Source organism: Dendrobates tinctorius, unplaced genomic scaffold (genome assembly GCF_039654945.1).
Source record: "Dendrobates tinctorius isolate UK_male_01 unplaced genomic scaffold, ASM3965494v1 ptg000208l, whole genome shotgun sequence".
NCBI classification, from domain to species: Eukaryota; Metazoa; Chordata; class Amphibia; order Anura; family Dendrobatidae; genus Dendrobates; species Dendrobates tinctorius.
Window position 1 is genome coordinate 3,044,601 of NW_027361875.1, and position 12,323 is coordinate 3,056,923.

At 44.0% G+C, this 12,323-nt stretch overlaps 1 protein-coding gene across 1 annotated transcript in view; it reads right to left on the reverse strand.

Moving 5' to 3' along the window:
- Positions 1–928: 928 nt before the first annotated feature.
- Positions 929–12,323, reverse strand: part of FNTB (farnesyltransferase, CAAX box, subunit beta) — a 51,488-nt gene continuing 40,093 nt past the window's right edge. The window contains exons 9-12 of the mRNA XM_073554170.1: positions 8,536–8,668; positions 6,522–6,633; positions 2,411–2,525; positions 929–1,298 (exon numbers count right to left, since the gene is read on the reverse strand). Coding sequence (XP_073410271.1) covers positions 1,191–1,298; positions 2,411–2,525; positions 6,522–6,633; positions 8,536–8,668 — 468 coding nt within the window. The 3' untranslated portion in view covers positions 929–1,190. The remainder of the gene's footprint in view (positions 1,299–2,410; positions 2,526–6,521; positions 6,634–8,535; positions 8,669–12,323) is intronic.

The window sequence follows — 12,323 nt, forward strand, 5'->3', positions numbered from 1 at the left end:
AGTCATTGCTTGCGTTGAGAAACATGTGATGGTGTCTCCGCAGCTTCTGTTTTGCATGTTTTACAATAATCATCTTCGTACCTGGCTATTCCAGTTTAGTATTGAAGGCCAATTAGTCATATCCGTAATACAGTAACAGATCATCCTGTGCACATATACATAGACGAGCAGATCTTAATAGCAATAGTAGCAGGTTAACAAAAGTAAAATGGATTTTCTAGGTTATACGATCACCATGTAGTTAGCTGCTGTGCTCTCCATAGTGTCTTGAAAGAAGACTGTCTCATTTAATGTATAGAATTGGGTTTCATTACCAATTTTGCACTATTGCATCCTATAGCCACTTGTATTAGCTGGCTGCTGAATACGTTACCGGGATCGGCCACATTATCTTTATCAGTTGTGTTGGGGACATGATTTTGTAGCACTTACTATATAGGTAGGACAGATTCTCCTCCTGCCCTTGTTAGTGCAGCTTTCCTCACAGACTGCACAATGGCAGATGGTGGAGGAGCATGCCTGTACTGATCAAATACAGAACGCAGCCTATTAGAGAGTCTATAGCGGGCAAAATTGCAAAGATTAATTTAATCCTAATTGCATTCATTTAAGCAAGAAAAAAAATGGTCCGCAAAAGGTGGACAAACCCCTTTCAGATTCATAGGCACTGGCAGCCGAAGAGTGTGCAACGGCAGCAGCTCTAAATTTTCTCCATGGTGGTGGGAGTTGCTCAAAGTACAGCAAATAGGAGGGTCTTAAGCAGGAAATGTTGCTCCCCACCAAAGATCAGATATGAGAATATTTACATCATCAGTATTGGTACTTTTATGTAGGGTACATTTTTATTTTTGTAAGGAAACACTTGTGAAGATAAATTCTGCAAATCCCACCATCCATTGCAGAAGTAATCAAAAAGCAGAAACTTGGCGATTTAGAATGGCTAAAGTTTAATACAGATTAATAGAAAAAAATAAATAGTCTCTTGGAAGATTACCATGATCTGTCATGTGCTCACTTCTCCAGCAAATGACTGTTCCTCTCTAGACGATGCAGGTAAAATGCCTCAATGCCATTAAACCCCGCACAGACCTTATAGGATAACAATGGCTTCCTCCAGATTGAATCTTAAAGCCTATACAGCATCGTATGGCGAAGGACTGGAGTGAGCGGTGTGTCCTGCAATAGTTATTCTAGTTTGTCTTGAAATCTTTCACATCTGGGATTGCCTTCTGCATGAAATGCATAACGGCCTGGCCCACCTTATCAGGAGCAATGTTATACACCGGATGCGTAGGTTTCTGTTACAGAAATAAAAAAAAAAAAAAAAAAAAAGAGGATTACCATACAGTAAAGAGGAAATCTAAAGAAAAAATATGAATGAGAACTGTGGCTGCAATTTCTTATGAAACAGCAGGAAAAAATATTCTGCCATTTGTCTAAATTCAAAATAAGAATATAACTCAAGTCATTGACAAAATTTACATGTGTGTGAGAATGTGGCAAAAGGTATCTAACCACCATCCAACCAATTACGTTATCTGGGTTTGCTTGAATAGAGGGAATAATTTGTGGCAAAAAGTGACATTTAAAGTATATCAATGAGCCGCAGAACTGGATGAAATCTCATCCACAATTCTGTTACTGTGATGTTCTGTGGATTTGCCACCAGGAGCATACCCAGATAAGAGCTTACAGTGCTGGATGTGCTTTTGCTGGCAGATCATGCCCATAATCCCTAAAGGCACCATTTACATTAGACTAAGGTTGGCCATTCCATATATTCCCTGGTACAATCCCTGGGCAGCGGCTCTTTTGTACAGAACACATGGGCGCTCAGATAGTCAGGCGACCGTTTTAGTTTGGTTGTTCCCTTAGTTAAAACAAATGTTTAAAGCAGAATACTTCTAAGGCTAGTTTCACACTAGCGTTACAGGACGCAGCGCACGGCCGCGCCCCCTACGGTCAGCTCCTCCTCTGATCGCATGACGCTGCATGCGATCAGCGTAACCTATATGTATCGTTGGGTACGCTGGTCGTGCGCTGGCACACTTTTGCTGGCGCCTCCGCCCTCTTGGTGCTGCGCTGAGCGCACGAAAATGCAACAGTGCATTTGGCGCACATCGGTGCAGCGCCAAAAGGGCGGATGAGCCCGGCAAAAGTGCCAGCGCATGACCAGCGTACCCAACGCTAAATATAGTGTACACTGATCGCATGCAGCGTCATGCGATCAGTCGAGGAGCTGACTGGAGGGGGCGTGGCCGGGGCGGAGCTTAGCGGCAGCCGTGCACTGAACCCTGTAACACTAGTGTGAAACTACTGTAGCATAAGAGCTTGTGTTTGGAACAGATAAAGGATAGGATATTAAATCTCTATCACATCTATTCTAACAATCAACCAAGTTCTTGCTTACCAAAGAGTTCTCTGGTATTCCTAGAATATTTTCATGGAGCATTTCCCCACTACCAAAATGTTGTGCTATGGACAGTCCACTCAGACAGTAGCACGTGTGATAAAAGTCTCTTGATCTGCAAATAGTAACACAAAGTTTATTTTTTCTATCACATATGCAAATAAATTTGTGTACTTTTGGCATTTAATACGATATGGTTTGTTGCCACAACACAAGGCTGCCATTAGAGTACACAAGCTGAAACGGAGTTTATTCAAATCAAGTTATTCAGTATTTAAAGGGAATCTACCAGCTGTTTTTTGCCATTTAGTCTGAGAGCAGTACGATTGCTTGAATTAGGCTCTCTGCCCGTACAGGTATCACTTGCTTTAGTTTTAATAAAACATTGATTGTATCAGTAGGACTAGGTCTCATGTGCAGGCCAGTCAGGCTAATCGTTTTAGCCATGCCCTCTCCAACTGTTAGCTTGCCTACAGTACACAGAAAGCTGCCATTGTGTGGGTGGGGATATACACAGCTCAGTATTCTGAGCACTGTTATCTACAGCAGAGAAAACAGGGATTGTATCAAAACTGCACCAAGCAGCCCAGTAAGTGGCACATTGCTAGAATCAGGGTCTCTACCCCTGCATAATGCTGCTCTCAGATTCCCTAGCAAAAACCTACTGACAGATTCCCTTTAGGCTGAGTTTACAAGTGGTGGTTTTTTCGCGTTTCCATGGCGAAAACGCGAATAAGCATCCCATGCATTCCTATGGGATTCCGCAATGCTGTGCTAATGCTGCGGTTTTTACCGCGGCGGAATCGCTTAGCGGTAAAAAAAAACGCAGCATGCTCATTAATTTAGCAGACTTGTGGCGATCCCGCACCCATAGGAATGCATTGTTCTGCTTACTTTCCGCATGTGGCTGTGCACACCATGCAAAAAGTAAGCAGAACATTTGCGGATGGTACCCACGGTCCGGAGGAGAGGAGACTGTCCTCCGGGCTTTGGGTACCATGTCCCTGTAAAAAATAGAATTCAAAATAAAAAATATTGTTATTCTCACCCTCCGACGTCCCGCACAGTCTTCCCGCTTCTCTCCACGCTCCCAGTAATCCTTTGCGAGAATTACCGCGATGACGTCCGTTTTCATGGGATCGCGATGTCTCTGTCATTCGCGAGACGTCGCGATCCTGCAAGAACGGACGTCATTGCGGTAATTGTCGCAAAGGATTACTGGGACCGGGAGCGTGGAGAGAGGCGGGAAGTCGGAAGGTGAGAATAATATATTTTTTTTTTATTCTTTTTTACATCCTATCTTTTACTATTAATGCTGCATAGGCAGCCTCAATAGTAAAAAGTTGGTCACACTCGTCAAACACTATCAGTTCTCCAAGCAATGCTACAGATCGCTTGGAAAACACTAGCATTCTGTAAGCTAATTACGCTTGCATAATGCTAGTTTTCCCTCAGGGAAATCGCGGGTATTTAAAATGCGATTTTCCCGCAGAATGGAATTCTGAATTCTCGCAGTAATTTCCACAAGAGTTCCGCTACGTGTGAACGTAGCCTTAAAAGGAGTCAGTCAGGCTAACCTGACAGTATAAACTAAGCACAAAGCTTTGGAAGAGATATGGCTCCTCAAAAAAAAAAAAAAACCCAACACCACACATACCATATATACTAGAGTAAAAGCCGAGATTATCAGCCCATTTTTTTAGGCTGAAAGTGCCCCTCTCGGCTTATACTCGAGTCATTGTCCCAGGGGGTCGGCGGGGGAGGAGGCTGTCATGTCATACTCTCCCCCCTCCTGGCATGGTCTCTGCACTTCCTTGCTTCTCCAATAGTCTTTGGCGCCAGCAGCTTCTTCCTGTGTTCAGTGGTCACGTGATACCGCTCATTAAAGTAAAGAATATGCACGCGACTCCACTCCCTTAGGCGTGGAGCACATATTCATTACTTTATTGAGCGGTACCACGTGACCGCTGAACACAGGAAGAAGCTGCTGGCGCCGGAGACCAGTACAGGGATGAGGGGACAATGCATATCCTGGCTTATACTCGAGTCAATAAGCTTACCCAGTTTTCTTAAGTGCCAATAATCCCACAGCTCTTTACAGACATCATCACTGTCCCCAATGGGGCTCACAATCTATATTCCCCATGTCTTTGTAGTGTGGAGGAAATGCGAGACCCAGAGGAAACCCACGCAGACACGGGTAGAACATACAAGCTCCTAGCAGATGTCATCCTTGGTGGGATTTGAACCCAGGACACCAGTGTAGCAAAGCAACAGTTCTAACGACTGAGCCACCATACAGTGCTAACCACAGCCATATCTGATTAAACCTCGGTTTCTGCAGAATGGAGGCAGAGGTTTTATAGAGGCCATCTTCACTGCATAGCTATGTGCTTATACTGTTACTTGGGCTGAGAGACTTTTTTTTTTTAACTGGATTGTCTCATCTTGGACATTTATGGCAAACCAGAAGAATGTCATAAGTGTCCATTAAATGTGGGTCCCCCCCAATACTATGGAAATAGTATTGGAGAAAAAAAAAAAGACAGCGTTCCACAAAGCCGAAAATGACAGTGCGCCATAAAAACAAGCTTCCGTTTTGTTTTTGCGGCCCCATTGATTTAAATGGGCGCAGTGTCCGTACGCCGTGAAAAATATCGCGCAAGCTCGATATTTTTTCTCGCCCGTATATACGGCCACACGGCGCACCATTGAATTTTTGGGGGCCGATTATGCGGCCCCATAGAAAGCTATTGGGGACGCAAAATCAGCCCCCACAATTATGGTAAGTGTAAAACCACACTTATTGCGGCAGACTACAAAAAATGCAGCGATACTGCTTGCAAAAATGGGCCGCAATAATGGGCCGCAAAAAACGCAGTAAGTGTAAGGCTATGGGCCCACGGTGCGTGTTAAAACGCACACCAAAAACCGGACTCCTTCCCAGAAATCGAGTTTTTTTTCCGCGCGATTTCACCGCGATTATGATCGCGATTTTCGTGTGCGATATTCAAGCACTTTCCAAGCGATTTGAAGCATCGCTTGGAAAGTGATTGACAGGTTGGTCACACTCGTCAAACATAGTGTTTGACAAGTGTGACCAGGTTTTTACTATTGAGGCCGCCTATGCGGCATCAATAGTAAAAGATAGAATGTTAAAATTCTTAAAAAAATAAAAAAAAAATCGGTGTATATTTACCTTCCGGCGTCCCGCGCTGCATTCCCAGGCCACAGCGTTCCCAGTAATGCCTTGCGAGACCTGTGATGACGTAGTCTCGCGTTACTATAGCGATCTCGCGAGACTACGTCATTACAGGACCTTGCCGCAAGGCATTACTGGGAACGCTTAGGCCGGGAATGCAGCGCGGGACGCCGGAAGGTAAATAAACCCCGATTTTTTACTTTTTTTTTTTTTCACAGGGGTATGGTACCCAGGGCCTGGAGGAGAGTCTCCTCTCCTCCACACCGTGGGTACCAACCGCACATGAGACGCTTAACTTCCCGCATGGTGGGCATAGCCACATGCGGGAAGTAAGCGATTCTCATGCATTCCTATGGGTGCGGAATCGCGGCAATTCTTTGCGATTCCGCACAAAAGAATGAGCATGCTGCGATTTTTTCCACGATGCGATTCCGCCGCGAAAAAAAGCGCAGCATTAGCACAGCATGTGCGGAATGCCATAGGAATGCATGGGGGGCGTTCTGTACACGATTTTTAAACGTTTTGGCGCCGAAAATCGCGGCAAAAACGCTTAAAAATCGCTACGTGGGCACACAGCCTGAATGTAGCCTAAGCTTATTAAAAATCTTCTCTGTTCTCAAGAATGAAGAGATTATAATGATTTAATGCTTGTTGTCTAGGCAACCGGTCAGTCTAGCAGTGTGATCGAGCGTGTATGGACTGATTTAAAGCCACCTGGAGCGCACAGTCCGACCAGCTTTAGTGTTGCTGTAGGATTAGACACTGCACAATCATGCTGCTGGTCCGAACTGTCAAAAGTTGCCAGGACAGGAAGGCAGGGGAGCTGTGCATACGTACGCAAGAATTAAACTTTAGTACACCCTTTAAATATCGGTCAAAAAAGAAAACCTTGGTGCCAGCAGCACTTACTTGCCGGGTTTATCAAGTAAGCCCCCAGTAGGGGACTGACAGCACAACAGAATGTATTCTTGCAGGGCTTTCTGGTCAAACATCCAGTTAGTGAGGCTGAGAGCAGGATCTCCTGCAAGACAATTATATATGGTGTTACACAAAAATGTATGTGAACCCCTTTTCTCTCCAGTCATTAAATATTGGTCCCTTTGTTAGTGATTAATAGTGATGAGCAAGCATAAGGTGTTATCTGAGCACGCTTATGTCCTGAGTGAGCATAAGTTGTTACCCGAGCAGGCTTGTGTCCTAATCTTAGCATCTTCGGTGTGCTCGGAAAAAATGCTTGAGTCTCCACAGCAAACATATGATCATTTTTGGGTAAATGGACATGAGCGTTCACTCCTCTTTCTGAAGGACTTTGTGAAGCCATGTAAAACAGATGTATACTAACTTTAACTCCTTACCACAGAAGCCCATTTTCACCTTCCTGACAGAGCCACATTTTTTGTGTCACTTCTGAATAAGTGCCACGCCATGTAATTTTGCTTCTTCAAGTCCTGATTCCAAGAGTTTTTTCATAACATTTTGTACTTTGTGAAGGTGGTAAATTTGGTTCAGTAAGATTTGAGTTTATGAAAATACCAGATATTTAGCAAAAATTGTGAAAAAAAAAAATTGAAATGTTCATATTTTATTACTTAAGTGCATAAAAACCCTAAGCACAAAATAATTTACCATTTGTAAATTGACGTTGGCATCATTTTTCAAACTGTCTTATTAGGATGTTAAAAGGGTTAAAAAATGAGCAGCAAATGTTAAATTTTTTGACAAAATTTACAAAAACATTTTTTAGGCCTTGCTCACACTAGCATATAACACGGCCAAGTGCTGTGTGATGTTTCCTCAGATAGCACTCGGCCCAATGTTATACTATGGGGCGGTGCAGACCTGCAATTTTTTTCACGTGCCGATTCGGCATGAGAGAACAATCGCAAGATGCCGAGAGTGTGTCAGATAAAAACGGATCACACGCACCCATACAAGTCTATGAGGTGCCTGTGTAACATTGAACTGCACTTGGATTTCATCCCAGTGCAGTCCAACATCTGGGGACTCACACATTGGAGAAATTAAAGAAAGAAACGCTATTTGACTCTGCAGTGCAAGTTTGATTGTAAGACACCAGTCACGTGCAGTATTTTACATCAGTATTTGTAAGCCAAAACCAGGAGTGGAACAATCAGAGGAAAAGTATGAGGGTGTGTGCACACGTTGCGGATTCTGCTGCGGAATTTTCCGCTCAAAAGACCTGCGCTTTATCTGCGGATTTAGTGCAGATTAGGCTGCGGTTTGACACCTGGACAATGGAACAGGTGCCAAACCGCTGCGGAATCTGCAGAAAGAATTGACATGCTGCGGATTTAAAACCGCAGCAAATCCGCATGGAAAACTCTGCACTGTGTGCACTGCGGTTCTCATTTTTCATTGCTTTTAATGGTACTGTACACCGCAGCAGCAGAATCTGCAACGTGTGCACACACCCTAATAGAAACACGTCACCAATTCAGTATTTATCACCCACTCTTGGTTAAGGCTTACAAATACTGAGGTAAAATACTGACCAATTACTGAACGTAGCCTAATAGATTGAGGTCGCAATGTTGCATTTGCAGTGCCCTGGAAGGGGCAGACAGCAGAAATACCCCAACGAGTGACCCTATATCGGAAACTACTCAACTCAAGAATTCAGCTAGGGGTGTAGTGACTATTATAAACCCACAGATGCTTCACAAAAACAATATTGGGATGTGAAAATGAAAAAAAAAATTACACTGCACTGTATGGCTGATGTCAGGAAGGAGTTAACAAGCAATTTGAAGTATTTTCCATTAGTGTGGATTCTAGCATCAAGAAGATGCTGGGGAAAAGGGTCCGTCCGCTAGGACATATTTGCCAACTAAAGACTCAAAAACAAACAAACCAATACCTGTAAATATATTGGTTTACTTGAATGGAAATGTTGTGTTCTTACCTTCAGCATGTAATGTCCTATGGATGAGCGGCAATAAGCCAGCTTGCCAAAAGGAGTAGCAGCCATCCACAAGCTTGTTACAGCGGCCTTGGAATCCACCTTCAAATCTCATTTGTCTGAATGCAACCCAACGCTAACATGAAAGAAACGCAGTTTATTTTACAAAAATCTTCCATTGTAGGTACTTGGTTTCAATATATCATACACGTGTTAAATAATGCATCGGCCTTATAAATGCATTATCATTATGACTAAGATCCATTATGTAAAGTATAATTGCAGGTTCTATAATAAATGCTGACAAGTCTCCATGTGGAGTAAATGATCACAGCACCAGACCCTCAAGTCAATACAACTAGATTACATTAATACTTTATGAATACTGTTAAACGATGCCCTAATCTATGTCAGTCACAGCAGCGAACCTTTAAGACAGTCTCTAATAACCCCAAATCAGCTTTCGTGTCAGTTTAGGTTACATTAATTTATTAATGTACATACGTATTGATGAGCAAACCTGCCCTTCATTTCTGCTAATCAGTCACATTTCACTAGCTATCAAAAAAAATTATGATACGAAAATAGCCTATTTTTTCTATATTTCAGACAAATCCTTTTGAATCACTGGTACAAAGACTACCCATAATCTACTAGAAACACCAAGGTTACATACCGGTAGCAGTTTTTTCCGGAGCCCATGACGGCACACATGAGAGGAGATCCACCCATTCTGGACAGGAACCCTACTGAAGATAAAAGGGCGGTACCTTTCCCTCACTTCAGTTGGTTTACAGAGCATGAGAGGCCCCCCCGGGTTAGTACACATGGTAAAACGATCACCACATTATATTTAACTAAAAAAGCACCCAAACTATAGTGCACACCAAAAGGAGTGATAAAGGGGGAAATATACAGGTGCCGTCATGGGTTCCGGAAAGAACGGATACCGGTAAGTAACCTTAGTGTTTTCCTATCGCCCATGACGGCACACATGAGAGACTTTTGTAGAGTAAGACACCTTACGGAGGGACCACCGCTTGTAGCACTCTTCTACCAAAGGTTAGGTCAGTAGAGGAAGATAGATCAAGTCGGCAGTGCATGAAAAAGGTCGAATGTGGGGACCAAGTAGCGACTTTACAAATCTGCTCAATTGATACCTCAGTTGTCTCTGCCCAGGAGGTAGAAACGGCTCTGGTGGAGTGAGCCTTGATACCTTCTGGAACCGGAGCACCACTTGCAGAGTAGGATAACATAATGGCCTCCATGATCCATCTGGCAATGGTACTCTTAGCCACCCCATATCCTTTTCTACTACCCTGAAAGGCTACAAACAGGGACTGATCTTTCCTCCACTGACTAGTCACTGATATATACAGGGGTTGGACAAAATAATGGAAACACCTGGAAACATCAACAAAAGTTAGTTTAATATGTGTAGGTCCACCTTTTGCAGCGATTACAGCCTCAATTCTCCAAGGTATGGATTCATACAAGGTGTGAATTGTTTCCAAAGGAATTGTAGCCCATTCTTCAGTTGAAACACCCTCCAGTTCTTTGAGCGACGATGGTGGCGGAAGTCTACGTCTAACTTGAATCTCTAAAATCGGCCATAAATGCTCAATAATGTTGAGGTCTGGGGATTGTGGGGGCCAGATGAGATGCTCAACTTCATTACAGTGTTCCTCGTGCCATGCTTTAACGATTCTAGCTGTATGAATTGGTGCATTATCATCCTGAAAGATGGCGTTCCCCTACGGGTAAAGTGCTTGAACCATAGGGTGCACTTGGTCGCCCAAAATGCCTAAATAATCTCGGCTGTTAATTCTTCCATGAAGGGATATCATTGGCCTGGGGGATCTCCACGAAATAGCACCCCAGATCATCACAGAACCTCCACCATGTTTTACTGTTGGGAGAAGGTAGTCTGGATGGAATGCTTCTTTCGGCTGTCTCCAAACGTACACTCGGCCGGAGGTCGGAAATGGGGTAAACGATGATTCGTCTGAGAATATCACGTTTCCACTACTCGAGGGACCAATTCTGGAGGTTTCTACACCACTCTAAACGCTTGGAAACATTTGTCATTGAGAGCAGCGGTTTTCTAATTGCAGCTCTTCCGTGGAATCCAGATTTGTGCAGCTCCCGACGAACAGTTTTTTAGTGGAAACTGGGTTCTGTAGGTGTTCAGCAGTGATTTTCTGAGCCGTGGTCTTGCGATCCTCTCACAATTCCCTTTAGAGTCCGACGGTCTCTCAGTCAACTTCGACTTTCAGCCGGACCTGTGCATTGCTGCGGACGTTTTTCCTTCTCTTTCAAACGCAGTCACTACTTTGGAGACAGTACCTCTTGACACGCCAAGCATTCAGGCACTTTCTGTTACACTAGCGCCTGCCTTACGAGCACCAACAATTTGGCCTCTTTGAAAATCCGAGAGTTCTGCCATTGGTATCAGGTTCTCATCAATGTTCTTACAATTCTGCAAAACAGTTAATTTACATACACATCACAAATAATCAACTACAAAACATTACGATATGTCACGGTTTGCACGTTTATAACATGTTCGAAGATTATGATGCCAAAACGTTAGGTGTTTCCATTATTTTGTCCAACCCCTGTATTGTAGTATGGCCCTCCTTACATCTAACGTGTGGAACTTTTGTTCCCCAAGGTTCCTAGGATTATTGCAGAAAGATGGCAAGGTGATCTCCCGAGTCCTATGGAACTTAAGGACTACCTTGGGGAGATAGGCCAGATCTGGTCTTAGAACTACTCTGTCGTCAAAAATATGAGTATATGGAGGGCCTACAGATAGAGACTGTAGGTCGCTCACTCTACGGACCGATGTTAAGGCTACCAGTAACAGTGTTTTAAGTGTGAGTATTTTTTGGTGACAACTCCTGAAATGGCTCAAAAGGGGTCTCTGATTAAAGCCTCTAAGTCTAAATTCAGATCCCAGGGTGGTATCATCGGGATAATGACCGGCCTAGATCTACTACAGGACTTTATGAACCAGGACACCCACCGACTGGATGCTAGGTTACAATTGTATAGGGCCCCCAGAGCTGAAACTTGAACTTTGAGGGTGCTAGTTGCTAACCAGAGTTGCAGCCCCACCTGTAGAAACTGTAGGATAGGTCTTACCAGAGCTACAATGTCCTAAAGGTTCCCCCAGGAAATCTAGGAACTTTTTTCACGTTCTACCATAGATTTTGGATATGATAGGTTTCCTACTCTTCAACAGGGTGGAGACTAGCCCTGGTGAGAAACCGTGGCAACGCAGCACCCTCTCAAATTCCAGGCTGCCAGATGGAAGCCCTTCACCTGAGAGTGGACTACCGGTCCCTGGGTGAGCAGGTCTGGAACCTCTGGTAAGATCCATGGATCTGTAAGTGACATGAGCCTCAGAAGGGAGAATCAAGGCCTCCTCGGCTAAAATGGAGCTATGAGAATTACTCTCGCCTGGTCTTCTCTGATTTTCCGGACTACTATCGGAATCATTGTTATTGGGGTGGGGGGGGGGGGGGGGGGACGCGTAGGCCAGGGAGAACTTCCAGGGTACTTGTAGGGCATCTACTGCAAACAGGTGTTCTTTTAGTGAGCAGAACTTCCTGACCTTTCTGTTGCGTGAGGTGGCGAACAGGTCTATTTCTAGTTTGCCCCAAGCTTGACCTATTTGTTGGAAAACCTGGGGGTTTAGGGACCATTCCCCTTGTCTCAGGTGTCTGCTTGTGTATTTTCTACGCCCCTTATATACAGTGCCATGATGGATAACAGATGTTGTTCTG